Genomic DNA, 27,760 nt, shown 5'->3' on the forward strand with positions numbered 1-27,760 from the left:
ACTGCCGGGTCACCCGGCTGTGACACTCCCAGTGCTCGGGGCACTGGTGGCTCAGGCAGCCCCTCTGTGACCCCCCTAGCTCAAATGCCCCTGAAAAGGAGAGAGGAGCTGTTGTCACCTACCCCATGTCCCTGAGGGACACCTCTGGGTGCCACTGGGCGAGCTGGACCTGGGGTGGTCCTAGCACTGGGGATCCCTCTTGATGTCCCCACTGTGATGCCCTGGGAAAAGGGGGGAGTCAGGGTAGAAAAGCAGAAATAGCCCGATTTCGGGGTTCCCTTCCTCCCACATCACCCCCGCGGGAACAGCTCTGTGCTGGTTCGTGCCATCCAAACCCGTCCTGGCCCCCGTCGTGCCGGAGCTGATGGGGACAGAGGGTGCTGCCTGCCCAAAACAGGGGTCCCGGCACGTGGGTCTGGTTTGTCCTCGCTGCGGTGGCACCAGCTGGGGTCGGTGCTCGTCCCCCTCCCCGGAGAGGGGACCGGGGGAAGCGGTGCCACCCACGGGCTGGGGCAGGAGCAAAGGAATATCTGGGTTTTCCCTCCCCCTGCTCGAGCTGGGGCTGACTCTGATGCAGGGGTGGGGGGACCGTCTCGATGTCCCCGTGTCCCCCAAACCCAGGCAGCAGCCGGACCCCTGTCCCCGCCAGGCCGCAGAGCTTTGCCGGCCGGCACGCAGGGGGTTAAGCATCCCCGTCTCCCTCACACTTGAGACGTCACCGTCACCAGTGGCGTGGGGGGGGCCGGGGGGCTATGGTGGTCTTTGTGGTGCATTCGGCAGCTGGCGCAGGGCGGCTCACGCACACGGCGGGCGGCTCGTCCCCGACACCCCGCGCTCGCCAGCATCCGCAGACGCCCGGCCGCCGCCACCGCCTGCCCACGCCGCGGGCTCCCAGCGCCACGGTGAGCGCGGGCCGCCGCGGGCACGGGGACAGGGCTGCCACCAGGCCTGCGAGCAGGGCGAGGGGCTGGCTGTGCCCCCCCGGGGACCCCGCCAGCAGCGCCCCTCTTGCCGCTTTGCACCCCCAGCCCGCTGCTCGGCAGGGCTGGGGGGCGGTGGGGTGGGCGATGGGGTGGGCGATGGGGTGGGTTCGCCCCGCCTGGGGCTGCTGCTGCAGCCCCGCGGTGCCCCGGGTGGGTGCGGGCGCACGGGTGGGTGCCCGCCCGCGCCGGCGGGGTGCTGCGGCTCGGCTCCCGGCAGCCCTGCGGTAAATCCGGCTGCTCAGCCTCAGCCGCAGCCGCAGCCGCAGCCAGGCACAGGGGAGCCCCCCGCACCCCGCCGGCCCCGCTCGGGGGGTTCAGCCCCATGGAGGGAGGCTCCCACATCCCTCCGGCCAGGCAGCTCCCCAGACCGGGGGGAAGGGGGGGGTCACCGCGCTGAGAAGCCCCAACTCCACCCTGCCCCGGCTGATCCTGGGGTGGGATGTGGCCCCGGCACCCCAATTCCCGGGATAAGCTGTCGTCCCCCCCCCTCCACCATGGAAAATCCTTCAGGCACCGCGCGCCCGACCCTGCGGCGGCTGCGGCGGTGCCGGCGCGGCCATGGGCGGGGGGCAGCGGCAGAGGGGGCTCGGCGGCGGCGGGGGGCACCCGGCGGGCACCCGGAGGGCACCCAGCGGGCGGGGGGCTGCGGGGAGCGGGGCCAGGTCAGGGGGAAGGGGCAGGCAGCCCCTGGCCGCGGCTGCGGCGCTGCACCAGGCTGCGGTGCCCACGGCGATGCTGCGCCGGCAGCGAAGGGGCACAGCCCCAAAACGGTGACACCGCGTGGCCTGAGCCGGGGGCATCGCTGCCACTCCGGTGCGGCCAGCCCGGGCACTGCCGGCTCGGGAGAGGGGTGCTCCTGGATGCAGGGTTGGGCTCTGCTTGGAGCAGGAGTGGGGGTTCACCCCATCGGCTGGGTTGTCCCCGTGGAGGTGACACCCGCCGTGGGGTCTCCATGGGGCAGGATGCTCGGAGGGACCAGGGGGAGGCGACGGTGCGGGGAGAGGGGCAGGCTCTGGAGAAGGGCTGGGGTGCAACGAGGCCACCGCAGGCAGGGACAGAAGCCGGGGACATCTCGGGTGTGGCTGGGGACAGCGAGCCGGCTGTTCCCAGCCCTCCTGTGGCAGCACGTTCCTCTGTGAGCGCTCCCGGTTTGGGGGTGTCTCTCCCAGCGGATTTAGGGCGCACAATTCCCCCGGTTCAGCAGCGGGCAGCCCGCACTGGAGGGAGCCCCTCGCCCTTCCCCACAGCCTCCCTGGGAAGCCGTGCCGCGGCCCCCCGGGCAAGTGCCACCGCGGGGTTTGAGCACTTGGGACCAAGGAAACGGCGCAAAACTGGGGCTGAACCCCAAGCAGAGCCACCATGCCCAGCCCAGAGGGGGCTGCAGCAATCCCCAAACCCCCGTCTGGCACCGAACCCCTGTGCCACGGCTCTGGAGTCACCCTGGGGTGTCCTCACCCTGGGGACCCATCCGTGCCCCTTCCCTGGGCACGGGCAGAGTTCAGCAGTGACAAATCCCAGCCCCGAGCTGCCCGTCAAGGACAACGGTGGCGCGGGCACCAGGATGCCCGCACGCTGGTCACAGCCTGTGTGCCAGTGCCAGAGCAGAGCAGGTGCCAACCTCCCACCCCGCTGACTGCCCCAGCACCCCAGGGACCCCCCAGCTCCCTTCCAAAACATCCCAGCACTCAGCAGGATGAACCTCGGGGTCACTGCGCCAGAGCAGCTCTGGGTGTATTTGGGGTACCCCAGTTACCCCAAAACCAGCTGCATTTCAGCACTGGTGCAGCCCCAGTGTAAAGCCACCACTCACTGGGCCTGGGAGGAGGAGGAGGAGGAGGAGGAGGAGGAAGGCAGAGCCATCACTGTTGATGCCAAGGGTCTGCGCCGGGGCTGAGTGGGGAGCACGGGGCTGGGGGGGACCAGCCCCATTCCAGGCACGAGGCCGCCCCATCCCTCCCCCTGCTGCTTCAGCTCTCCCTCTCCCCCAGCCTCATTAATTAAACCCAAGCGCTTAATTACAACCTGCTGAGTCCCGCGGCTGCTTCCCGGAGCCTGCTGACACCATGGGGCCAATCCCGACCCCCCCCACATCCCTGTAGGAAAGGTGGGATGCAGGGAACTGGGGGAGCATCCTGTTGCCTGCAGGATTTGGGTTGTGGCTCCTCAGTGGCATAAAGGGATCTTCACAACAGAGAGCAAACCCAACCAGTGGAGCTGGGAAAGTCATCCCTGGGGATCTTGGCCTCTCCAAGGAGAGATGGGGACAGATGGCTCCACTCTGGGGTTGTCCCCGAGCTGCTGGCAGGTCCCACAAGGGGTGAAGAGGGACGGGGATGCTCAGCCCGATGCCTGGGGAGCTCCCGGTGGCAATAAAACAATAACCGAGGTAAATAAGGGGAAGGCCGGTGGCAGCATGAGATGGGGGGGGAAGATCCAGTGTCCCACCGTGCTTACCCCCCTAGTCACCCACCGGTGGGTCCCCAGGGCAGGGAGGTGCCCAGTGGGGTGCCCTGACCCTCTCGCCCTCCTGCCCGCAGGTCCCCGCCAGCCCATGAAGTGACCCAGGCGGGTGGCACAGCCCCTGCTCCTGCCGTAGCCACCACTGCCACACCAGGCACTGAGGTAAGGACCTGAGGCCATGGCCGTGGGGTGGGTGGGATGCTCTGGCACGGGCACCAGACCCCCAAACCGGCTCTGTGGGGCACAATTCCCATTTGGGGTCTTCCCCTGTCCGTGGGGGATGCCCAGCCCCATAACCCAGGGGAATGCCATGACCCCATGGGGGTCACCCGGGGCAGCCCCCCCTCCCTTGGGGGTGCCAGCGTGGGGGAACTGGGGTGTCTCAGGGGTGGCAGCATGGCCAGGGGTGCCCCATGGAGCACAAGGCTCCCAGGACCACACCCCGCTTCCCTCCCCACCTCTGGAACTGGCAGAAGTGCTGGGAGAGCTGTCACATTCCAGGCGATGCTCACAGCCGCGTGCCCAGCCAGGAGGGATCGGGGTGGGCACAGGGAGGTGCCGCGCTGGTGGCACTCGGGGGCTCGGGGGTGTCCGGCCGGTGGCACCGGTGCTGTTCCACTGTGTTCTGTTTCTCTCGCTCAGGTCTGCTGGCCATGGGCAACCTGATAAAGGTATTGGGCAAAGATTTAGAAAACTGTCCTCATTTTTTCCTGGATTTTGAAAGTAAGTCCCATGAGCAGGGTGGGCGTGGGGAGGGCGCCAGGGCTGCCACCGCGGCTGCTGTCCAGAGGATGGGGACAGGCACAATGTCCCCGAGCAGCCCCGTGTCCCCAGGTGCCTCGGGGCCCTGAAAAAGTCTGCAAAGTGGGGCGGGGGAGCGGGACCCCAGGAGATCCCCCATCCCTCAAAGAGTGGGGCGGACACCCTGGCTGAGTGGTGGGATGCAGGATGCAGCAGGACCCGGCCCGGGACCACCTCAGGCACACGCCCGCTGCTGTTAGCTGGTGGCACTGGTGGCCGTGTGGCATGTCCCGTGACACCGCCAGCACAGGGACAGCCTTGGAGGCTGGGAAAGGAGGAGGGGATGCTCCGTGCCACCTGCGCTGCTGGGAAGGTCGGTGCGGTGGCCGCAGCCTGCAGCGAGTGATGGGGAGCAGGGACCTGCCTCAGCTTCCCGTGGATCTGGGCCGGCGGACAGGAAAGGACAGCTCCCGGCCCCCCAGGCTGGACACGGAGGGGTACAGGAGACGGTGGCCACTGTGGCAGGATGCCAGACCGGGCACAGCCCCGGGGCTCCAGCTCAGAGCGCAGCTCAGGGCAAGAGCGAGGAGGGTGGCAACAGCGCAGCGGCGTCTGCTCGCCCCAGCTCTGGCCCCAGTTCCATCCCCAGCTGGGACAGGCCGTGCACAGCTCCCCACAGCACCTCTGGCTCCGGCACCCCCCAAAATACCCAGGGCTGGGGTCGCGCAGCCACCCCCTCCCACGGCGAGGGACTTTCCTGCTCCTCCTGGCTCCTTCAAGGCAGCACAAACTTTTCCTGCCTCCAGCCCCCTGGCACAAGGTCTGGGGGCTCCCCAGGACCCCCCGTTTCGGGGCTGGCTCTGCACTAGAGGAGGGGGATGGCTGTAGCCAAGGCTCCAGGGACTCCAGGGACTTCCCGGCGGCTTCTCCTCCCTTCGCTCCTCCCTCTCCATCACCCCATCCGCCAGCGCTCATCACCATCGGGGGGGAAGAGGCTGCACCCGGGGCCGGGAGCAGCCGCGGGGTCACCCCCGGAGCCCCCCGAGCCCCCGGGGAGCAGCGGGGGGAGGACGGGGCTCCGGCCGCCGCCGCTGCCCGCAGCCCAGCACCTCTTCCCCGGGCTCCACCTCACCATCATGCTTTTTTCCTCTTGTTTCTTCTCTTGCAGGTTTCACATGGGGAACCTTCTAAAAGTGTTGACTTATAACGAACTTGACCAAGGCCCTAATTTTTTCCTTGACTTTGAAAGTGAGATGGGATTTTTATTTTCCGTTTTCCGTTTCGTACTTATCCTGAGTTCCACATCCACACCATTTTGAGTTCTTGTCCCCGTCGCCCATCGCATCGCGCCCATCCCAGACGTCCTCTCCCACCTTTGCCATCCGGGGGCGTCCCCGGGGAGGGGGGCCAGACCCATGGCCGGGGGCTGTCGCTCCGCACCTCTCCCCCGGGGCACTTCGCAGCCTCTTGGGGCCGAGGGCTGCTCGGGGACCCCTCGTGGTGAGCAGGACGGCGGGCACAGGGCAGCCAGGACTCACCCCCACCTGCCCCCCCACTCCACGGCTTGACTTGAGCTCGGGCAAGGAGAACGGATCAGGGGGAGAACCCCGCCAGGAAGGGCTGCGGGCCGGCGGGGGAGCCGTGGGATGGGGTGCTGGCACCCCGCTCTGGCTCTCGCCGCCCCGGGCCCCGCTCAGAGCCCTCCGGGTTTCTCTCCCCGGGGCGCTGCCCTGCAGATGCGCAGCCGACGGAGGCCGAGACGGCGGTGTGGAACCAGGTGAACGCCGTGCTGGAGGAGGCACAGACCATCCTGGCCGAGCTGCAGTCCTACACGGGCGCCGGGCAGGAGATCCGAGAGGTGGGTGCAGCCCCGGCGCCCGCTGCCCGCGCACCCACCGTGGCTTGGGGCAACCGCTGGCGCTCTCCCCTCCCAGGCCATCCAAAACCCCGGGGACCTGCGGCTGCAGGAGCGCGCCTGGAGCGCCGTCTGCCCCCTGGTCGCCAAGCTGAAACGCTTCTACGAGTTCTCCCTGCGGCTGGGTGAGCGCCTGACCTCCCTTGCATTCCCCGCTGTGCATCCCGCATCCCTCCCGGCAGGCAGGAACGGGACCGGCTGCGGGAGTCCCGGCCGTGGAGTGTGCGCGCAGCTCGGGATGCTCAGCCGTGCCTCAGTTTCCCCTCGGGGGGTGGGGAGGTGCGGAGGGGGACCAGGAGTGCTCTGTCCCCAGAGAACGCCCTGCGGAGCCTGCTGGAGGCCCTCACGAGCCCCCCCTACGCCCCGACCCAGCACCTGGAGCGGGAGCAGGCCCTGGCCAAGCAGTTCGCCGAGATCCTGCACTTCACCCTCAGCTTCGATGAGCTCAAGGTGCCTCCCTGCGCGGGGCGAGAGCGAGGGGGGGTCCCCACACCGGGACCCTGTGAGCCAGCAGAGTCCCTTGGGACCCCTAAGCCTGGTGTGTCCCCCCCCCAGATGACCAACCCCGCCATCCAGAACGACTTCAGCTACTACAGACGGACCATCAGCCGGAATCGCATCAACAACCTGCAGGTGAGAGGACTCTGCTGGCCTCCCGACCAGGGGTGGCCTCCTCCAGGGATTCACAAGGCTGGGATGGCTCCGGGGGGGTTCAGCCACCCCAGTGACCCCCATCACCCTCCCCCCTGCCCCAGCTGGACGCAGAGAGCGAGGTGAACAACGAGATGGCCAACAGGATGTCCCTCTTCTATGCTGAGGCCACCCCCATGCTCAAAACGCTCAGCAATGCCACCACCAAGTTCGTTTCAGAGGTGAGGGAGGCTGGGGGGACCCTCAGGGCGGGGCGAAGCCCCCTCCAGCCACCATGCAGGGGGCTGGGGGTGGAAACAGCAGCCGGGAACTGTTGGGTTTCAGAACAAGACCCTCCCGATCGAGGACACGACTGACTGCCTGAGCACCATGGCCTGTGTGTGCAGGGTGATGCTGGAGACCCCGTGAGTACCCCACACTGGGGTTTGGGGGGACATCTCGGTGCTGGGGTCCCTCTGCCACCCCACCCCTTCCCCCAGGCTCAGCCAGCCTCTCTCCTGGCACAGGGAGTACCGGAGCCGCTTCACCAACACCGAGACCCTGCTCTTCTGCATGAGGGTGATGGTCGGTGTCATCATCCTCTACGACCACGTCCACCCCGTGGGGGCCTTCGCCAAGACCTCCAAGATCGATGTGAGTGCTCTTGGGGTCACAGCTGTGGGGTCACAGCCGTCCCGCTCGTCGCAGTAGCTGTGATCCCCGGGGTCCCCCTCCCTGGATTGACCCCATGGGGATGTCTCTGAGCTGCTCCAGGGGGGAGCTCATCCCCCTGAGCAGCGAGGAAGAGGATGGGGAGGAAGGGCCACAGCCCCCTGTGGCCCATCTGGGACCTCACAGCCCCTCTCTCTGCCTCCATCAGATGAAAGGCTGCATCAAAGTCTTGAAAGACCAACCCTCAACCAGCACCGAGGGGCTCCTGAACGCTCTGAGGTGAGACGGGGGCTTGGGGACACAGCGGGGACGTGGCGTCCCCCCGGCAGCGCTGCGGGGTGACAGCAGAGCGAGTCGGGGGCTGTGACCTGTGTCTCCTCCCCGTCCAGGTACACCACTCGGCACCTCAACGATGACACCACGTCCAAACAGATCCGGGCCCTGCTGCAGTGAGCGCGGGGCGGCCGCCGGAGCCGCTCGTCACCGTGTCACCGACGCCCATGACCATACAGCTCATTTTGTACCGAGGGAAAAGGGACAACGAGGAACACACGGAAATACCGAAAGCGAATCGGAACGGCCCCCTGGCCACCCCTGCCACGAGCTCCTGCCCCCCCCTTCCCACCCCCAAACCAGCACCCGCTCCTGGACACGAGGCGCGGATGGCACCGTGGAGACTCCGTGCCCGGGGGGGCTGGGGCCGGGCAGGAGAGACCCGGGCAAAGGGATGTGCTGATGGGGCTGGCAGCAGGGTGCCCATGGCACGGGGGCACCTTGGGGAGGGGGCAGGTGGTGCCCCTGTCCCCATCCTGGTCCCCGAGCGGAGGAGGAGGAGGAGAAAGAGGAGGAGAAGGAGGAAGAATCCCTGTGGATCTGCACTGACTCTGGAGGAAACGGCTCAGTCTCACCTGGTAGATTTTTAATATGAGCAATTAAATCCACACTCACCTCTTCTTTTCTACATTTTTTTTTGGGTGTGAAATAAAATGACATTTAATCTGTTCGTGGCCGGAGCGGAGCCGTCTCTGTCGTATCCCATCCCGCTGGAGGCACCCACCGAACCCCCCCCAGGGAGCGTGGTCCCTCTCCGTGACACCCTGTGGGACAAATCCCACCTCCCACAGTGACCGGGAGGGACAACAGCCCAGGGTGGCCCCCAGGGTGCCCCGAGTCTGCCCAGCAAGGGCCGCTTCCTTCCCCAGTGCCCCGGCAGCTGCAGACTGGGAGGACTGGGCGGCTGCTAGAGGCTGTGGCTGGCTGCCACGGGCCGGAGCCTTTGCCGGCAGATGGCCCTGTGACACCGCGACAGCGCAGCCACGCTGGCCCCACCCGTGCCAAGCCAACCCTGGGGGCACCCACTCGGCCCCGCACCCCCCCCCCCCACAGCCCCCCCGAGCTGAGGGAGACCCCCGCAGGGCAGAGCCCCTTGGCTGGGGCTGTGTCACCGCCGAGGGGACCCCCAGGACCGTCCTCACCGTGTGGCACAGGGCCCCTGGGGGTTTGGTGTCCTGCCAGCCCCCTCCTTCCCGCCGCCTTTCCCGCCTGGCACACGGGCACCGCTGACCCCCCCTCTGCCCTGCATGTCCTGGGGGGGCAACGGGCACCCCATGGGTGACACCACGGATGCAGAGCCCCGTGCAAGGTGACTCTGGCAGAGTCTGCCTCAGTTTCCCCTCTTCCCCCTCTGTGCGCTGGGGGGGCACATGGGCAGGGTCCCCACAGCCCCCCCGAGCTCTGGACCCCTCTGGAATTCCTCAGGGTGCCACCATGGGGTCACCCATCCCACCCACCTGCAGCCCCCATGTCCCCATGCGTTCGTGGAGCCCCTCCCCAGCCACAGGGCTGCACAGGGAGGGGACAAAGAGGGGGGGACAGCCCCCAGCCCTTTGGAAACTGGCATTTCCTGGGCCCGGTGCCAGGATCCAGCCGGGCACGGCCGGGTTTGCCGCCAAATTCACCGAACTCCCGCGCGGGGTGGGACAGGGACGTGCTCTTGCACAACCCCAGCCAACAGCTCCTTTTATTTTTAGGCTCTTGCAACGTTTGACTTTGCCACAGCCATCTGAAACGCTGCCAAGGCCTCGGCTGGGCCACAGGCTCCCCAACATCCTGCCCTGCTCCCACGCCGCTTCACGCCCCAGCCGTGCCTCAGTTTCCCCGTTAGTTCCTTTGACCCACCCAGCTCTGCTGAGCCCAAATGGACCCCGAGGGCCCCGTTAAGTCCCACCGGTGCTCCACAGCACAAGGATCCCACCTGGGAGCTGAGGCTGAGGCCAGGCCACGGCTCAGTGCGGCGGTTGCAGCTGCTGCGTGTCTGCAGGAGCCGATGTCCCCAGGTGACACCGTTCCCCAGATGGTCCCTGGCCCGTCCGAAGAGTGTCCCTGCAGTGTGGGAACTGGGCTGGGAAGAGCCAGGACAGCGTCACCAGCCGGGACCGCCAACAGGAGTCAAGGGACAGCCGGATCCTTTAAAGCCACCAGTGAGCACGGGCACAGACACCAGCTGGTCACCGGTGCTGGGAGAGGTGGCAGCTGTGTCCCAGTGTCCCAGTGCCGGTCGGGTCCTGGCACAGAGCCCATAAGGTCCCCCCCCGTGGTGCCCCTTGCATGTGAAGGGAGGAATGAGGCCAAATTTGTGCCACATCCCAGCCCTGAGTGTCCCCAACACGGCACCTCTCCGGGCAGAGTAGGTGGCACATCCGACCCTGGCAAAGAGCAGCACTGCAGGGATGAGACATTTCCTGTGGGATGGGCACATCGGAGCAGTTTAGAGCCAGAACAGGGTGAGAAAAGGGAACTGAAAGGGAAGTGCGAGTCCTCGATCATCACAGACACATCTGAGCTCAGAGCCCTGGGGACAGCGGCCACCCCTGTGGGCAGCAAGTCAGAGGCAGCTCGGAGTGGAGCCCTGGCAGGGGCTGCTGGAGCCACCAATGGGATGCAGATGAGGAGGTGCTGCCCCCGCACCTCTCACTGCTGGCCACGAGGATTTGGGCTGCCACGGTGCCAGGGGGACCCCTGGGTCCACCTCTGCTCTGCCCGGTACCAGCCTTGCCAGCAGCCTGGGGCAGGAGCACCATGTCAAAATGCCAGTGTCCGAGCGAGGGACAGGCAGTGCCCCTGGGATGGTGCCCTGTCCGCAAGCACACGGTGCTCCTCCAGCTCAGGCTCTCGGCTCGATGCTCAGCCACACCAAGGTGCCGAGGACTTTAATTGATGGCGAGCCAAGCCACGCCGGGCCTGGACTGTTTTCTAATCCCAGTGTAATTAATGACCTTATCTTTGGCCAAAGCCATTTAGATTAAGTGGCTGGTGTGATGGGCTCGGCGGCTCCGGCTGCACAGATGGAAGAGCCGCGTTTGTCTGGGGATTAGCGGAGGGCAGATGGAGCCAAGTGCCATTCCCCATCCCCAAACCTCCCGGCACCGACAGCAGCCTGAAACCTGAGACCACAACAACTTTCTCAGCGAGCCCTGGCTGGGACTGGCGAGCGATTCCTGCATTGTTTGTCCCTTCTGCAGGGCCCAGAGCAGCAGGAGGAGGAGGAGGAGTTGTGCCAGCACCAGGAACTGGTGTGACCCTGCCAGGAGCTCGATCCCAGTCCCTGCTGGAGACCTTCAGACAGCAGAGATCCAACACACCAAGGACAGTAACCTCCCTCGGAGAGCAACCCACGGCAGAGATGCTGCCCTGGCTCTGCTTAAATAAACTTCGTGCCATAGTGACAGCCCCACCTCTCTCCAAGGAGGAAAACTCACCTGTGTTGTGGTGCTGGCAGGATCAGGGCGTGCATCCTCCTTCCCCCTGCAGGGACAAAGAAGTGTGGCACACCCTGTCCACCTGGGAGCCGCTGCCCTCAAACCAAGGGGGAAAAGGCCTGGGAGCCCCTGCCCCTCCCTGCTCAGCACAGCCCATGCTGAGCAGGCTCCTGAAGAGAACAGGCTACTGTGGAGGAGGAACAACATGTATCCGAGGGGATAACAAAGTTCATATTAAACCGATTAAGGATATTTAATCCATTTCTAACACTGTGGACATCTGACTGCACTCAGGAGCCAGAGCAGATAATCCCAGCCCTCCTTCCCATCGATCCTGGCCTGGCCTGGGGGAGATGACTCAACATCTCAGAGCTCTGTCACAACCCAGCTCAGCACACGGGTGGTGAACGGGGCTTCATTCCCAGCTCACACCTCGTCCATCCAGGCTGGGAGAACACAATTCCATGCCATGACCTCATGGCCGCATGCTCCAGCACTGGGCTGAGCCCACATCCATGGGTTGAGTCAGCACAGATGGCAAACAAGTCTGGGCTGGAGAAGAGGGCTCAGCTGGCATTGCACAGACCCAGCAACACAACCACAGTGCCCAGCATTCCAAAGCCAGTGCCCAGCTCTGCCCAGTGCCAAATTCCCAGCTCTTCCCTGCACGTTCCCTGCAGTCCGAGCTCCCACACCCCATCACATGGCCCGAGGAGCCGCCCCACGGAGCGCTGCAGGAATAATTCCGTGCCCAGGAACACAAACTGGAGGTTTAATCTAATCCCCACCAAAGCAGGAATCTCCAGAGCCCGCGCCGGCAAATCCACCCACGCAGCCCTTCCCTGGCAGGATGAGGCCTGGCTCTTGCCACATGGTGCAGCACGAGGGAAAACTTGTGCTCTACCAACCCCAAACCCTCCCAAGGTTTGCATTTGCCAGGAGAATCCCCAAGGCCCTGCAAAGGCTGTCCTGGTTTCACCAGAGCACCATTCCAGGCACAAATGGCACTCGCATCCCCCAGGAACACCGGGACACCAACTGCCTGGTGGGCACCAGGAATTTACTGCTCAGTAGCTTGGATTCAAATTCAGGGCCGGTTCCCAGTGCCAAACCACAGTGTAACCCCCTGGGAATTCTGCCTTAACTAGGACAGGCTCATCTGTTGCAAACTCGATGAGATCATTCCCAAGTTCCTGTTTAACAGGTGCCAGCTCCTCCTGCACCTGCTGTGTGCACAGGGCTCCCTGCCCCCACCACGCTGGGAACATCTGCTCAGCTCCCTCAGGAGCTGTGGAAAAGGTGACTGGGAGAAGGAACCAGACCTGGATCTCCTGCCCTGTGCCCAGAGCAGGGAACCGGGGCCAGGTGGAATCAGAGAGCAAGGAAACGGCGCTTGTTAACAGGGAGGGGAACCCACAATAATCCTGCAACTTTATTTGCATATAAAAGAACAAAAAAAAAATATCCTCTCCACAATAAAGGCAGCCAGAGCTCGCTCGGCTCCGGAGCTGCACTCCCAGCCAAGCCGGAGGAGTCGGGGTATTTCTGTCTCTGAGATCCACACAACCACATACCAGCAGCTCAGCCATTCCAAGGATGCATCTCTGGCAGGAATTCACACTTTGCATGGGAGGACGCTGTCAGCAGCCTTGCCCCGGGGCCCAGCCCTCTCCAGGCAGGGCTGGGGGAGCATGGGAACGCAGCGGGATGAGGCCACATGAAGAGGATCTGAAGAGGATCCGACGCAGCCGACAGCCTTTGTCGTCACACACCTGCCTCATCCCGAAAAAAAACGACTCGGCTCCTTGGTTCAAGGCTGCCCAGGACTAAGGAGCTTCCTCTCCATGCAGGTGGATGCACAGCTGCTCCCTTCTCCAGGCCTAGGGCAAAGGCAGGCTGCCATCCTTGTCCGAGGTCTCTGCGTCCCCACTGTCCCTGATGGTCCCTCCGGCATGGCCGGACGCCTCCAGCTTCCTCCTCTTCTTCAGGTGGTGCAGGTGGGATTTGGACCGAGTGTGAGCTGGAGGAAGAGGCAAACAGAGCGTTTGATCTGTGGAATCTGGAGGAGGGAACGGCCGATCCCCCCACGCAGGGCAGAGCACCCTCCCTTCCCCAGCCTCCCACACAGTTCACTACCAAAGAAGAGTGAACTCCCCAACCCTGCCCTGGCTGTTCCTCTGCACGCTTGCAGGCCAAACTATCAGGGCTCAGAAGGGGACAAAGCTCCCAAACCTCCTCAGGAAGGACTAAGAGAAGGAAAAATCCTGGTTCTGCATATGCTGAAGATTTCAGGTTGTCACTTCCAACCAGTCTGCTCCCAAGCTCTCCCAGGAGGAGGGAAAGTTTCCAAAGAGGTGGCACTTTGCAGGCTGCAGGCGAGGTTGTGCAATTCCCTGCTCCCCATGGAGCGCTGCCAGGATCATTTGTAGGACTGGATTCCTGCACCACAGCACTGGGAATACCCTGTGCATCCTACAGGGCAGCCAGGGAAGAGCCTGGAGCGTAATTAAACTTCTGAATAACTCCAGGGCAATGCCCCAGCCAGGAAAGCACTGCAGCAGGAGTCAGATGGGAACAGAGGGGTAATCCCAGGGATTCAGCTTGGAGCAGCAGGAGCTGCATTTCTCTGTGAAATCACATCCTTAAGGACAGCCAAACCTCCTTATCAGCGGTTTTATCTCAGGGGAGGCTTTGTCTGACCACCTTGGTGGGGCGGTTTTGCCATTTCCAAGAGATCAGAGCAGCAATTAAAGCACAAACTTTTCAAGCAGGGCCTTAATTAAACGAGGCTATGTGCTGGCTGAATCAAGGCCCTCGGGTGTTTTCCAGCCATCCTTTTTTCTGCCAAAGGATGAAATCACATGCAAAGCTGCTGCTTTATCACAATGCTGGAGGGTCACCCTCAGCCTCAGATAAAGCCTCACCTCCTGCAATTTGTCACAAGCAACACCAAAGCTGCAGTGGCTGAGGAAGCGCCAATTGCTGCTGCCATCTGGGGAGTTGTGCTCTTTAAGTCCATATAAATTGTAAAACCAGGTAAAATTTTAAAATCCCCCAGAGCCAGCAGGGCACTGGGAAGCAGTTCCCGAAACTATCTGCCACCTGACCTAAGAAAACAGACCAGAGTGCAGATCCACCCAGCTCCCACGGCTGTTCTCGCCCTCCTTTTCCATTCTGCAAGCAGAAGTAACAGCCAGGATTTGGAGCATTTTTCTCCCACCATCTGGGGATCCGAGCCCAGTTCTGCTGGATACAGAGAGTAACAGCTGGTCCTGGCTGAGGGAGGCATTGTCAGCATCGATTGGTATCTGGGGTGACATCCCTAAGGACCTGGAGCTGCAGCTGTGGGGTTTGGGGGGAACCTCGAGGAGCTCCCGCTCAGTCACAGAATTTACTGGACCTAAAGGATGACAGGGACCCCGACAGCTTTCGGTTCTGGACAAGCAGAGCTCCTTCCAAGCACCTTCTGAGGCAGCTGAGACCGGCTAAAATAACAACTGCACTTAACTGATCTCACTGCAAGGAGCCTCCTACTCAGAGCCAGCTCCCGGCTTTGCTTTCAGCACTTCCCCGGCTCAGGAAGGAATAAGCAACTCCCTCAAACCCAACGAGCTGGGAAATTTATCTTTGCATTGTGTCTGCATATGCTGGTTTTGGCTGGGGCAGGGCTGATTTCCCTCACAGGAGCTGGTCTGGGGCTGTGTTTGGATTCGTGCTGAGCACAGGGTTGATAACTCGGAGATGTTTTGTTATTGCTGAGGAGTCCTGGAACGGCGTCAAGGCCTTTTCTGCTCCTCACAGCAACACAGAGGGGGCTGAGGGTGCACAGGGAGGTTGGAGGGGACACAGCTGGGAGAGCTGACCCCAGCTTACCCCAGGGATATCCCACACCACACGGCTCACACTTCCTGAGGGGAAGAAAGAGGAAAGGGGCGGACATTGGAACGATGGAGTTTGTCTTCCCAAAGTCATGTTAGATGTGATGGAGCCCAGCTTTCCTGGGGATGGCCGAGCACTGCCCAACCATGGCAAGCAGTGAATTAATTCCTTGTTTTGCTTTGCCTTCCCCATTTAACTCAGCCCCTGAGTTTTCTCACTTTTACCCTTGCAGTTCTCTCTCCCAGAGACAGAGAGAGGGCGAGTGGCTGTGGGGGGCTCAGATGCAGCTGGGGTTAAACCATGACCCTGCACATCCTGAATTTGGGCAACACGTGGAGATTTACCAGTTTCATTTCTGCAGCCAGTTTCTCCACGACTTTTTGTTTCTGGCTCTCAGCATGAGGCTCCCAGCACAGATAAATTCACTGACTTAATCTGATTCCAGCTGAGCTCTTTTAAAGTAAGTCTATTGAAAATAGAAAATCCCTTTCTGTTACTATTACAGCTAGGAATAGTTTGAAAAGAAAAAAAATCCACACACAAATAGGAAATATTGGAGCAAAACTGAACTATTAAAAACATGAAGAAACTTTCATTCACACAACAGAATTTTAGGAGAGATCTGATCCGTGCTTTTTGAGGAAGCATCCACAGCATTGTAAAGGACCAAGAGCCCTGACTAAACACAGCAGCTCTGAGCTTGATGCCACATTTAGATCCCTGGTGTGATGCTCTCTGTGTTTACTGGGTGCTGGGACAGGGGGGGAGAAGCCCGGGGGAAGGGGGGAATTCCTGACAGATGGTTCCTGTGGCACAGCTCCTGCAAACGGCTGCAAACAATCCTTGAAAGGCCAGGATCACGAGCTGGGGGTCATCTGGGAGCTGCTCCATCCCTCCACAGCCCCCCCAGGTGCCCCCCTGTCCCCTGTCTGGGCCCTACCTGCCCACTCCCTGTCCCCGATGATGAGTCTGTCACAGAGCTCACACACGCGATGGCTCCGCTTGTTCTCGTTCTCGTCGTGCTCCATCCTCAGGGGCTCTGCTGGGGGCTCACGGCCCTGGAGATCAAATAATGCCTCAAATTGGTCTCTGACACGAGAATTTGCCTGTCTGTGTTCACTTTCATAGATGGGAACTTGCCGGACTCAGACACTGAGGTTGGCAAGGCAGACACCGGAGTTTTACCAAGTGCAGCACTGGGCACTGGGAAAAATGTTCAGCTGAGACAAGAAACTCCTTCTACTGGCAAGGAAATGCCAAGGCTGGGCATGTGAACAGCCAGCCCTGCTCAAGGGAGAGACTGTGTGCCAAATGAGGGGGCCTGGAGACCACAGAGAAGTCAGTGACTGCTCCTGTGTTAACCCCGGCTCCCCAGTACCTGGATGAAGCTCTCCACGATCTCCAGCGCAGGTTTCAGCACATCCTCCTCCCACCGCTGGAGATCAGACACCTCCAAGCCATAAACTGGGGGCACGTTGGGCCCAGGACCTACAGAAACACAAGGAGGCAGGTCAGCACCAAAAACACCCAGCACCCCCTCCCAGCACCCAGGGGGAGCAGAGGGATCTGCTTTTTCCTATCAGCATTCAGAAGCCAACAGCACCAGGCTCTCCAGAGCCAAAATTCTCTCCTGCAAGCAGCAGGAACACCGCAGGACTCAAGGAAGCATCTTCACAGCTGGCTGCCTTCAGGAGAGTGTTCTGGAATCTGAGCATGCCAACAGCCCATCACAACAACAACCACCTCACCCCAGGCCTGGTCCACAGGAGGCTGAGGGGATGAAAGAGCTGGATCCAGGCACAGAGCCACCACACCAGGCTGACAAGGAGATGCAGGCACGGGGCCTGGATGAGGGATCTGAGCCTGCAGATTCCCACTCAGACGTGGAATGGATTGTGCAGGGGCTGATGCTCCTGGTTGCTGGCAGCAGGAGATGCTTTACTAATGACAAGGGACAGGTTCACAGCCACCCCTCTGGCCTCCCCTGGCCCAATGCCTGCAGCCTGGACAGGGTGAAACAGCTGCCATCAGAGAGCACCTGCTCCCTGGGTGACCTGGCTGCTCGCCACGGCTCACCTGCCCTCTGTGGGCACCTGGCTGTCCCTGCCCAGACAAAGCCATCAAAGGCTCCACGTGCCAGTCCCCAGCAGGTGCTGGTTTTATTGCTGTGCCCACAAACAAGCCCCTGACAGGCCCATCTGAAGCACACCTGCCACCAGAAAGGTGAGCCGAGCCACCCAGCACATGGCTCCGGGAAACCTCCTGCACCTCCTTCAAAGTCCATCTTCTTTTGACTCGAGTTTCTCCCTGCCTTCTCTTTTTTTTCTTTTTCCTTTTTTTATTATTTATTTTATTGTTGTTTTGCCCCTACTGAGCACCTTTCAACAAGTGCCCGGCTCCCAGCTGCTGCTGCTGGCCCTGCTCCAAGGCTGGGGCTGGGATGGGGAAGTCCTGCTGGCTCCCTGCCACCGCAGAGAGCACGGCCCGGGCTCGGAGCAGCCACGGGGCTCCTGCTCCTGATCTGGAGGGCAGCTGTCAAATGGGCTTTTCTCCCTGCCAGGAGCATGTGTGGGTGCGTGGGGACCCCCTCCCTGAGCCCCTCAGGAGCATTTGGCAGGATGAGCTGCGGGGATGCCGTGACCATCATCATCTAGCGGTGCCCGACACGGAGCTGAGCCTCTGCCTGGGATTTTATCCCTCCTGAGGGTACTGCTGCTGGGAGGGGATGGGGTACAGGGGCACAGGGGAGCAGCAGCTGGCTCCTGAGTGTCTGGGATGAGAGGCTGTGGGCAGGACACATCTCAGGAGGGGCAGGACATCTGCTCTGCAACCCAAACCAGTGGGACAGAATGGGGAAGAGCCTCGTGGGTGGATGGGGACACTGGGTGGCTCCTGGAGAGGTCTGGCTGAGAGCAGACTCCCAAACACTGGCTGTCCCAAAGCACCAGTGTCCCCCTCTGGAGCTGGAGTGGGGGATGAGGAGAGGTGGGAACAGAGGACTCACGTTTCAGGAAGCGGTTCCGGACCCATTTGTTCTGCCTCCGGGCGTATCTCTTGGTCACCTGCTTGAGGGCCTGGATCCCTTTGGAACAGAGGGATTGAACAAAAGAAGAAAAACCCCAAAGGTCAGTGAGAAGAGGCTGTTGGCTCCAGGGGAGAGAAGTCACACAAGAGAGGATTTTGTGCTGGGTGGCACCATGAGAATTATTCCTCCTGTCAGTCTGGGGGTCTGTGCCTGCACTGAGGAGAGGCTGAGCCCTGACACACAGTGGAGGGGCAGTGGCAGCGTGGGAAGGCTGGACAAGGTACCCCAAATATCCCTGAATAAAGAGTGGCTGGAAAGACCCCAAACCCTCCACCCTGAAGCTTTTAGCAGGTAACCTGTTGCTCTCATAATGCCCAATTCTCTGCACAAATGGAGCCCAGGACTGCTCACTCCACCCATCAGAGGATGATTTTCCACTGTACAACTGCTCAATATTTAGCACCAGGCTTATCAAATCCCTCCTAATCATCTCCTGAGCAGACACAACAAGCTCCTTCTGCATCAGACTTGTTTTCAAGCCTTTTATCATTTCTGTGGTTTCTTCAGTCTCCACCTCCACACTGAACCCTCCTTGGCACAGATGGACTTTGCCTGGGCCCTCCTGTGCTGAGAGCAGCTCCCCTCCAACATCAGCCCAGACATTCCAGAACGGAACACACCATCACCAAAGGGTGCATCCCTGCTGACTGATCCCCACATTCCTTGTCACCACAGGGCTGCTGAAATGCTGAGTTCTGCTTCATTACTCCTTTCCAGCCCTGCTCTCCACAGCATTCACACCCCAGCTGGGATCCCATCACCCAGGTGGACCTGCTCCAGATCCCAAGCCACGCAGTGCCCTGTACATCTTGACACGAGCCCTGAGGAGAGGGAGTGGCTGCTCTGGCTGTGCTCAGAGATGCTCTCCAAGCACTGGAAAAGGAGCCCCTGCCCCTCTGGGTTGGCAGAAGTGGGAAATGCAGAGAGAAAGGTGCAGTTGGGGCTGTGACCTTGGTTTAGACCACCTCGTGGTGTCACCTGGAGCTGTGTGGGGCACACAGGGTGCTCCTCCCACCTTTTTCCAGCAGCAGGGCACTGGTCTCCGGTGAGCAATTCCCTTCACTGATGAGGTACTCATGGAATTCCTTGAAGCCAATGGACTGGAAGATTCCATGCTGGTAATCCTGCCTGGAGAACCAAAGGGTCACAGCCGTCTCCTGGGGAACAGTGGGAGACCTCAGAGGGAGGAGCAGAGAGGATCTGGCTGCTCACCCACCGGTTCTCTGCCACCTTCTCCTGGTTGTAGCGGCGGTGGAAGTCCCGCAGCTCCTCCAGCAGCCCTGCAGCCACCATGTCATCCACCCTCTGCTCCAGCCGGGCATCCAGAGCTGCAGGAGGAGAGCAGGACACGCTGAGCCGCGGGGAGCTGTGCCCTCGGGGGGCTGCACAGCCTGCCAGGACATGAGTCAGCACTGCCAGGCTGCTGCTCCACCTGAGGAAGGCAGAGCCCGGCAGGTCAGGGGAGTTCTCTGTCACACCCACTGATGCCAGAGGAATTGCTGCCTTCTCCAGGGAGGAGGCTGGGGCAGGAGCAGGGATCAGCCCTTCCTCAGCCAGCCAGGAGCCCGCTCTCACCTGCCTGGTCTGCGTGGAGCCACAAGATGCAGGAATGTGGGTATTTCAGGGGCCCACCTAAGGGCCCCCCACCTTCCTCCTCCTGCTGCTGGTGCAAGATTTCACTGTGGGGGATCCCTGTCTCTTCAAACACTTGGAGGCTCCTGGAAGCAGAGACACGCAGAGCTCAGAGGCTGGGTGAGAAGGAGCTTTCCCACTGCCCCAGCAGCCCCGGGGGCTCCAGCACAGGGAACCGCAGACACTCGCCGAGATCCAACCCTCTCATGTGGGGGGAGGGCAGGTCCCAGCCCCCTCCCGTGCCCGGCATCCGCGCACACCCAGGTCCTGGGGGTGCAGTGCTGGCACCCGAGGAGCCCAGAGCACAGCCACCCGCTCCTGCCTGGCACCGGGACAAGCCCTGCAGGGGACAGGGATCTGGCTCCAGCCCTGCCCTTTCCAGCCAGGCAGGGCTGCAGGGAAGGGACCAGCGCTGCGATGCTGCCGTGGAGCTTCACCACCAGCCCAGCCCAGCCCAGCCCAGGCAGGGAGGGAGGTGCAGGAGCTGTGCTGGTGCCCAACCCTCCATCCCCCTGCACCGTGTGAATGGGGTGGGCGGTGCTCTGCTCCCCGGGGCCAGGGCTCGGCTGGGCCGGAGCAGCAAGCCTGGTCTTGCTGCTGTGCTGTTCCCACAGAGCTCAGCTATGTTACTCAGCCAGCAGGGCAGCTTGCGCTTTAAATAGCTCCAGACAAACCCTGCTGCTGCTGGGGCACGGAGTGGGAGCAGCCCCAGAGCACAGCCCAGGACCCCAAAGGCAGCTCAGGCTGGGGCTGCGTGGCCAAAGGGCTCAGATCCCAGGGAGTCCCTGGTGCCAGCGCTCCGAGCACTGGCTAAGAACCCAGGAGCAGCCAGCTGGGGTGGGAGCGCCCATCCTGCCATGCTCCCAGGCACACAACTCCCTGGGAAAGGGGTGCTGCACCCTGGCACCTCCTGCCCCTGGCACACCGAGCTCACCTGGCCACTTTGCGCTTGTCGTGGGGGTGCAGCTTGGCCGCCATCTCCGGGTCCACCTGGCTCAGGCGCTGGTGGAGCTCAGCACTGTCCAGCTGCTCCAGCTCCACTTTCCTGTCGCTGGCTGGCCTGGGGGCAGTGCTGGGCTTCTCCTGAGGGGCACAGGACAGCCCTGAACCAAACCCTGTGCCAGGCCAGTGTAAGCAACAAGATCCCCCAGAGCCACGGGGTGAAGGAGGGGCTTTAGGTTCTCCTTGCCCCACTCTAGTGGGGACAGCACCATGCCCAGTTGCAGGGAGTCTGCCCTAAACACGGGATTCACCCTTTCCCAAAGGGATTCACAGCCCCCCACAGTACCTTGGTGTTGATAAGGACCTTCCAGAGCAGGGACTCGATGTAGTAATTAGTTCCTCCCACAACAATGGGGATCTTGTCCCGGGCAAAGATATCTTCAATGTGCCAGAGTCAAGGAGTGTATGCAGAGGTGCAGAGCAGGGGGGGAGGGCTGTGGGGAGCAGCAGCCTGGGGCTCAGATCCCACTCTCCCAGCCCCAGGGAACCAGTGAGGCTGCAGGACAGGGTTAGAGGTGTCCCTCATCTCTCATTATCCTCTGTCACCTCTGCCAGCCACCATCAAAACTCAGGAAAACTCCCAAGACTGCAGGGAGGGCAAAAGCCAGCAGAGACCTTCCCTGGGCTGTCCCGAGCATTAGCTGGGTAAAAGAAGCCCCAATCCCCTCTCACCAGCAGAATCCTCTGAAAAACCAGAGTTAGCTGGGATGTGGAGAGCCCAAACATTGCTCCCTCTGGCCAGGGAGGGGGGAAGCCCATTGCTGCTCAGCCAGGCAGGCTGCAGCACGAAAGGATATCAGAGGCACGGCTTTGTCCCTGAAATCCACCACGGTGTAGTTGGAAACAAGGGGATCCACAAAGCTGATCATGTGGTGTCTGCAGAGACGCTGCTCCTGCGGGGAAACCTTGTTGGTGATGATGTCCAAGCCCTTGTACACCTGGGGAAGAGAAGAGCCCATCCTTCACCTCTGTGCACTCACCACTGCTGCTTCCCCCACAGGCAGCCTGGCCCAGCCACCCCTCCCAGCCCCTGCTGGTTTCTGGAGCAGGCAGGGGCACAGCAGGGGCACGTGCCACGTTCAGGCAGGGCAGCAGGAACCCAGCCAACACCTGCTCCTGCCAAGGCCAGGCCGCCTCTCTCTGGTGTTTGTTCCTGCCCACAGGAGATGAACCGTTGAGTCCAACCGCTCGTGACTGCTTTCCTGGTTTGATAGAACCCTGTAATTAGGGGTGGGAGGGCTGATTGAGCGATCAGAGAGCAGAGGCAGAGCCTGGGCAGTGTCACCAGCCCAGCACAGAGCTCCCAAATGAGGGCCTCCAAGCTGCTACCTCCTCAAAGCTCAGGTGTGCTGTTCTCCAAACGTTTCCAGCACAGCGCGGAGCCTCGTGTGGGAACAAGGATCGCTGCTTCCTGCAGCACCCAGAGATGTCTGTGGATGCAACTCACAACTCCATGGAGCCTCCTGAACACACACAAACAGTCTCAGCTCATGCACAGCTGACGCACTGCCTGCTCTCATGGATTCAGCCATGCCAGGGGAATGAGGCACTGTCCTGGCCAAGGTACCAGGAGCCACTGCTGAGCACAATCAGCAGCATCTCACATGCCTTCATTCTCAAGTTTGGGATACACAGCCTGGGAGAGCGCTGCTGAGAGATGCTGGCCCTCAGCTGAGAGCAGAGCAGGGAGAAAAGCCACCCAAACCAAACCCTCAGTAGCATTCCTGGGAAAGAGCCAAGGCAACCTGGATCCCAGCAGAGGCCCCAAATCCACCCTCCAGGCTGTGTGAAGCACCAGCCACAGCCCAGCCCGCAGATCCAGGCGCTGCAAGGGCTGGAGCTGCCTCAGCCTGGTGTTCCATCAGCAGAGCCCTTCCCAATGAGAGCAGATTCCAGCCAGGAGAAGAGAGGAGAGCTCCTCATCCTGCTCCCCACCACAGGCAAACACAATCCTCCTCAGCTGGCAGCTCACAGTGGGGCACATAAAGCCTCTCTGTCCAGCTTTGTGGCAAAAGAGGTGCTTTGGAAGGATGTGTTTAGTTCTCAGAGCCTTCCTGCTTAAGAGAAGTCTCCCAGCATGGGATAAACCAGAATGATGGGAAAAAGGACTGGAAATGGCTGTACTCATTTCCTCCTCCATTCCCTCCCCCAGAAACCACCTCAGCCAGGCTTCAAGAAATGAATTTCCCCTTAATCCCCTCCGAGGAGCTGCCAAGCCTCCGGCTGCAGCATGGCCTCCACCCACTGCTCCCCTGGTCCCAGACAGAAGGACAAGGTGACACAGAGGTGACCCACGGGCATCAGGCACCGAGAGGCAGCAAGGGACGGTGAGGTTAGTGGAGCAGGGAAGCCCGAGCCCTGCCTGGAGCAGTCATGCAAGCAGCCAGAGCTGCCGGGGAGGCTGAACCAGCTCCGCTCCCATCTTGCTTCACTCTGGCACTTGGAGCTGGCAGGGCCAGGCCTGGCTCCGGCTCCCATCCCAAAAGGCTGGCCCGGGGGGCAGGAAGAGGAGAGGAGAGGGAGGGCAACCAAAGCCTGCAGAAAGCCAGCTGCCCCAGGGGATGGTGAGCAGGCAGGACAGGCCCACAGGCAGCTCTGCCAAGGTGCCCCGTGGCTGTGGGCAGCCTATTGATCCCTGGGCTCGGCAGCTCCGTCCAACACGGGGCTCCAGTCGCACCGAAAGCCTTTGAATTCAGTGAGCTTTGGCTCTGTGCCTGCTCTCCCCATTTCCAACCCTCCAGCTCCTCCAATTCCCACTGCCTGCCTGAAATCACAGCGAGCACAGAGGGCTGAGGGGCGGCTCAGAGTCAGCCAGCAGCTCCCAGTGCCCTGCACGGGCACAGCCAGGATACACAGCTCAGGCTGCTATCCCCAGGTTCTCCCGGAGATTAAACACCGGGAGCCTCCCGGAATATCTAGCAACAAGGGCAGGAATGCAGTGTCAGTGTGTGGGCTGGGAGGAAACAAAGGCAGCCTTTTACACACAGGCAGCAAAGCCCGGAGAAGGTTTCCACCAGCTGGCTGTCGGCAGGGCCTCGCACCGAGACGTCCTCCTGACACTCATTTCTATTTTCAGCCAGCGGCTCAGATAAGCCTTTGTTGCTTTCTAAGGCCCCAAAACAGATTAGCGGCAGCCTGGAGCAGCCGGGCACCGAGACAGGGAGCACAAGCCAGCACTAAAGATGCTTAGCCTTGACGGCGTCCTCCCACCTCTGCGCTGAGCCCCCGCGCTGGGCTGGAAGGTCGGCGCTGCCCCTTTGGAAAAGGTGGGGAAACTGAGGCAAGACACACAAACACCCACGATGCTCAGGATCTGCAGCCCAGGAAGGGCAGGCTCTCCCAAATCTTTGCTCTGCCACCAGTTCTATACGTGATCCCAAACTTTGTCACTGTCGGGGGGAAAGCACCGTCCTCGCCCTGAGTGCAAGGAGTGTAGAAGGCGACATGACAGACCCCAGACACATCCAAGCCAACTACGGCCAGGAAAACATCAGGATTTCACAGGGGCCAAGGGATGTCCCAGCTGGAGAGGGACATGGAGGACCCAAACCAAGCGAGGGTGCAAGGAGAGCACGACTGACTCCCTGCCTTGATCCCTGCCCTGACAACGACGTCAGCAAAGGCTCTGGAGATGTCCTGACTCCACACACTGACTGACAAATGTGTGCTACAGCAACTGCATCACCACTCCCAAGGGAGAAACCCAGAAGGGACAGTGGGATCGTGAGTGGATGGAGCCCTCATCAAGCTGGCACAGGGATCACGGCATGTTCACTGCCAGGAATGAAGAAACAGGACTGGCTTCACCCTGCCTGGCTCTCCAAGGGATTCCTTACTCCTCAACAAAACTCACTGGAATGACAAACACCAACAGAAAGGACAAAAAGAAAGATTAAGAGGCCAGCAGATTAACCAGAGCTCCTGAGCTGCAAGCAGGCAGCAGCTAAGTCTGTAATTTGAGCACAGCGACTCAGAGCCGTGACGAAAACACCCTGGAGATGGATAGAGGGATGCCTGTGTGTGGGAACAGGTGGGCTCAGGGCTCCCCAGCCCCTTCCCCAGCCTGGCTCCCGCTCCAGCAGCTGCCCAAAACACTGCCAGCATTTGTCAGAGCTGCTCAGAGCCCAGCGATGAATGCACAGAGGGGGCTGAGGGCGACACGGTCGCTGGCAGCTGTCAGTCCCGAACGAGCAATGGGATTTCCAAACGCCAGCAAGCGTCCCGCAAGGACAGCAGAGCCGGCTCTGCGTGGCAGGGCGACACGCCACGGGGAGACACAGCATGCCATGGCAACAAAGCCAGCGAGAAAGCAGCCCCGGCTGGGGGGCACCGGGGGGTCAGCGGAGCGTGGTGGGGGCCGTGCCGGGGGCTGCCGGGCTGCCCCGCCTCGCCGGCACGCTGCATTACGGGATAAAGCAGCCGAGCTGCTCGGCGCTGGCTCCACAGTCACGCTAGAATGAGATTAAAAGGAAAGCAGGACAAGAGCCACTCGAGGCCGGATGCCATTGGGCGCCTGCAGCGGGGTCCTCCCCGCGCCCGCATTCCCATGGTGGGGCCTGGGACAAGCGGAGCACGAAACGCACGCTCTGAAACATCCGCCAGTGGGGATTCACGGCGTGCCAGGAGGCTACAAAAGCGCCTGCAGGGCTCGGGGTGCCGCAGGAGCCTCGTGGCCACAGCAGCATTCAAGCCAGCAGCTGCTTCCCCGGTGTTAAAGATGGGCAAAGCTCCCGCGCTTCACGTTTTGCCCTCTCAGGATTTCAGTTCAGCTCAGACCTCGAACACTCCTTCCCCAAGGGAAACATCCCATAAATTTACCTTCTGATTGCTCGCCCCAAATTCAGCAGACTGAGTCTTTAAATTTAGCTCACTGGGAGACAAACAGTGACCAGCAAGAGCAGGAAACAGGGAAGTGAGCACAGGACAGCAGGAATTGATCTCTGAGCAGCACAAAGGGTGTTGCTGGCAGAAAACACCTTTTTACACAGAATAATAAAAATATTTAACATTAAACTTCACGGAAAGTTCAGGTGCTACAGGAAGGGAACAGTGAAAGTGTGGATCAGTAAGGAAAATATTTTGCTAAACAACAACAAAATTGTTATTGTTGTGGTGGCTGCAATGTCCATCCTGTGACAAAGCTCTTGTAGCTGAACAAAATTAAGATCCAAAAAATGAGTTTTGCCTCCTCAGCGTTGACTTATCCCAACCATACAACCAATATATTCCACACTGCTGCTTGCAGTGAGAGATGAGACCACAGACACTGTCACTGGCAAGTAGAAAATACAATTTTTAATGCTCTTCCCCAAACCTCTTGGTGTCCCTTTGCTGATACCAAAGGATCCCACCCTGGATGTCGCCCACCACCAAGTAGCTCCAGCTGCTGCCTCCCTTTACTCAACCCTTTACACCTCGGTGTAGCTTCCGGTGGGTTAAAATTAAAACACCTTTGCTCTGGTTTCATTCCAAAAGGTGAATTTATTGGGGACGGGGGCGGGGGGCTTAAACAAACACTTGGAACAAACTCTGCAGTTTTGGTTGTGGCGCCGTGTTCACAGCCCACAGGGCACCATGCCCCAAGAGCAGGAGGGAGGCCACAGAGACACTGCTCACACGAGCCAAACAAATGCCCACCGGGATAGGCACCGGGACTGGGCACAGGACAAGGGCACCGGGACAGGGACACCGGGACAGGGACACCGGGAGCGCTTTTAGCGGGCAGGATCCATCCCCTGGGCTCTCCCCTACAGGCACCCGCACACGGGGCCCGGGAGAACCGGAGGCAACCGGCCCGGAGCCTCCGGGGCTGAGCTTCTCCAGGACCCGACTGGGCCCTGTGGCCCTCCAGGCCCAGCCCGGACTTTCCCCGGTGCAGCCCAGGCCGCCCCCGGTGCAGCCCAGGAGGCCCCGGTACAGGCCGGACCTTTTCCGGTACACGTCAGACCACTCCCGGTGCAGCCCAGGCCGCCCCCGGTGCAGGCCGAGCCGCCTCCCAACACCCCGGCCCAGCCCCAGGCCCCGCCGGGGCTCCGGGCGCGGCTCCTCCCCGGCCCAGGCCCGGCCGCGGCCTCCCCGCTGCCCGGCGCCGGCCGTACCTGCATGGAGTCGGCGCTGACGATCTCCCCGCCGAGGCGCAGCCCGAGCTGCAGCGCCAGCGCCGATTTCCCGGTGCCGGTGGCGCCCAGGATCACCACGAGCGGCCGCGGCGGCCGCGGGGCCCGGCCCAGGCACAGCGAGGCCGCAGCCGCCATGGCCCGGCCGGGGACGGGCGGGCGGGACGGGGGCGGGCCGGGGCCGGGGCCGCCCGCGGGGAGGACGGGGCCGGGCCCCGAGCACCGTGTGCTCCTGCCCGCCGGGGCTCCGCTCCCCAGCCCGGGCCCGCTCCGTGCTCCTGGGTCCCTCTCCCAGTGCCCTCGTTCCCCCGAGCCAGCCCGGTCCCCTCCCCGTGTCCCGGGTGCCCAAATGCATCCCCATTCCCCCGGCCCCTTTTCGGGTCCCCCGTTACCGCCCAAGCCCCTCCCGCCGTTGTCCACACGTGGGGCTCTGCCCCGCGGCCGCTTTTTTTGGGAAGGATGCAGTTGCCGTAGCAACGGGGCAAAGCGATGAGGAGCGGGGCTGTTGCCATAGCAACGGGGCAGAGTTGGATGATGCGAGGGGGCTGCTGCCGTAGCAACGGAGGGGAGCGTGTTGCCGTGGCGACCGCAGCCTCCACCGGGGCTCGTCCTCCCCATCGCCACGGCAACAGGAGGAGATGGGGAGCGGGCCGCTGTCTCCGTGGCAACAGAGGGGAGGGAAAAGGGGAGGCCGTTGCCATGGCACCTCCGCGGTGCTGCTCTCCCTGGCAACACACATCCCTCGCCATGGCAACAGGGAGACAGAGGCTGCGGGCCAGGGGCGTGTGGGCAGCCGGCCCCCCTCGGCAGGGAAGGGATTATCGCCGCCTCGGGAAACTGTCCTAAAAATTTGCCAGCCCAGGCGTGAAGGCGGCATCGCGCCCACG

The 27,760-nt window shown here is 61.8% G+C and overlaps 2 protein-coding genes across 5 annotated transcripts; one reads left to right on the top strand and one right to left on the bottom strand.

Moving 5' to 3' along the window:
* The first annotated feature begins 735 nt into the window (after positions 1-735).
* LOC125337293 (CYFIP-related Rac1 interactor A-like) lies at positions 736-8,404 on the top strand. 3 transcript variants are annotated; one of them, XM_048326838.1, is made up of 12 exons: positions 736-902; positions 3,521-3,605; positions 4,086-4,166; positions 5,921-6,042; positions 6,119-6,224; positions 6,413-6,549; positions 6,655-6,732; positions 6,855-6,971; positions 7,075-7,154; positions 7,257-7,383; positions 7,610-7,680; positions 7,791-8,404. In XM_048326838.1, exons 3-12 carry the CDS (start codon positions 4,097-4,099, stop codon positions 7,852-7,854), a joined length of 972 nt encoding a protein of 323 aa, XP_048182795.1. In that variant the 5' UTR covers positions 736-902; positions 3,521-3,605; positions 4,086-4,096; the 3' UTR covers positions 7,855-8,404. The 3 variants fall into 3 exon arrangements, with proteins under 3 accessions (XP_048182795.1, XP_048182794.1, XP_048182793.1); XM_048326837.1 differs by lacking the exons at positions 736-902; positions 3,521-3,605 and adding an exon at positions 5,353-5,432 and having other exon boundaries at positions 4,081-4,166; XM_048326836.1 differs by lacking the exons at positions 736-902; positions 3,521-3,605; positions 4,086-4,166 and adding an exon at positions 4,188-5,432.
* A 4,148-nt stretch (positions 8,405-12,552) lies between these two features.
* TRIT1 (tRNA isopentenyltransferase 1) lies at positions 12,553-27,021 on the bottom strand. 2 transcript variants are annotated; one of them, XM_048326833.1, is made up of 11 exons: positions 26,856-27,021; positions 21,555-21,695; positions 21,044-21,142; positions 20,690-20,838; positions 19,699-19,841; positions 19,340-19,451; positions 19,139-19,251; positions 18,043-18,120; positions 16,417-16,526; positions 15,979-16,096; positions 12,553-13,179 (listed from the first exon to the last, which is right to left on the bottom strand). In XM_048326833.1, exons 1-11 carry the CDS (start codon positions 27,009-27,011, stop codon positions 13,040-13,042), a joined length of 1,359 nt encoding a protein of 452 aa, XP_048182790.1. In that variant the 5' UTR covers positions 27,012-27,021; the 3' UTR covers positions 12,553-13,039. The 2 variants fall into 2 exon arrangements, with proteins under 2 accessions (XP_048182790.1, XP_048182791.1); XM_048326834.1 differs by lacking the exon at positions 15,979-16,096 and having other exon boundaries at positions 13,060-13,179.
* Positions 27,022-27,760: the final 739 nt, after the last annotated feature.

The sequence above is a fragment of the Corvus hawaiiensis genome, chromosome 23, assembly GCF_020740725.1.
Source record: "Corvus hawaiiensis isolate bCorHaw1 chromosome 23, bCorHaw1.pri.cur, whole genome shotgun sequence".
Lineage (NCBI taxonomy): Eukaryota > Metazoa > Chordata > Aves > Passeriformes > Corvidae > Corvus > Corvus hawaiiensis.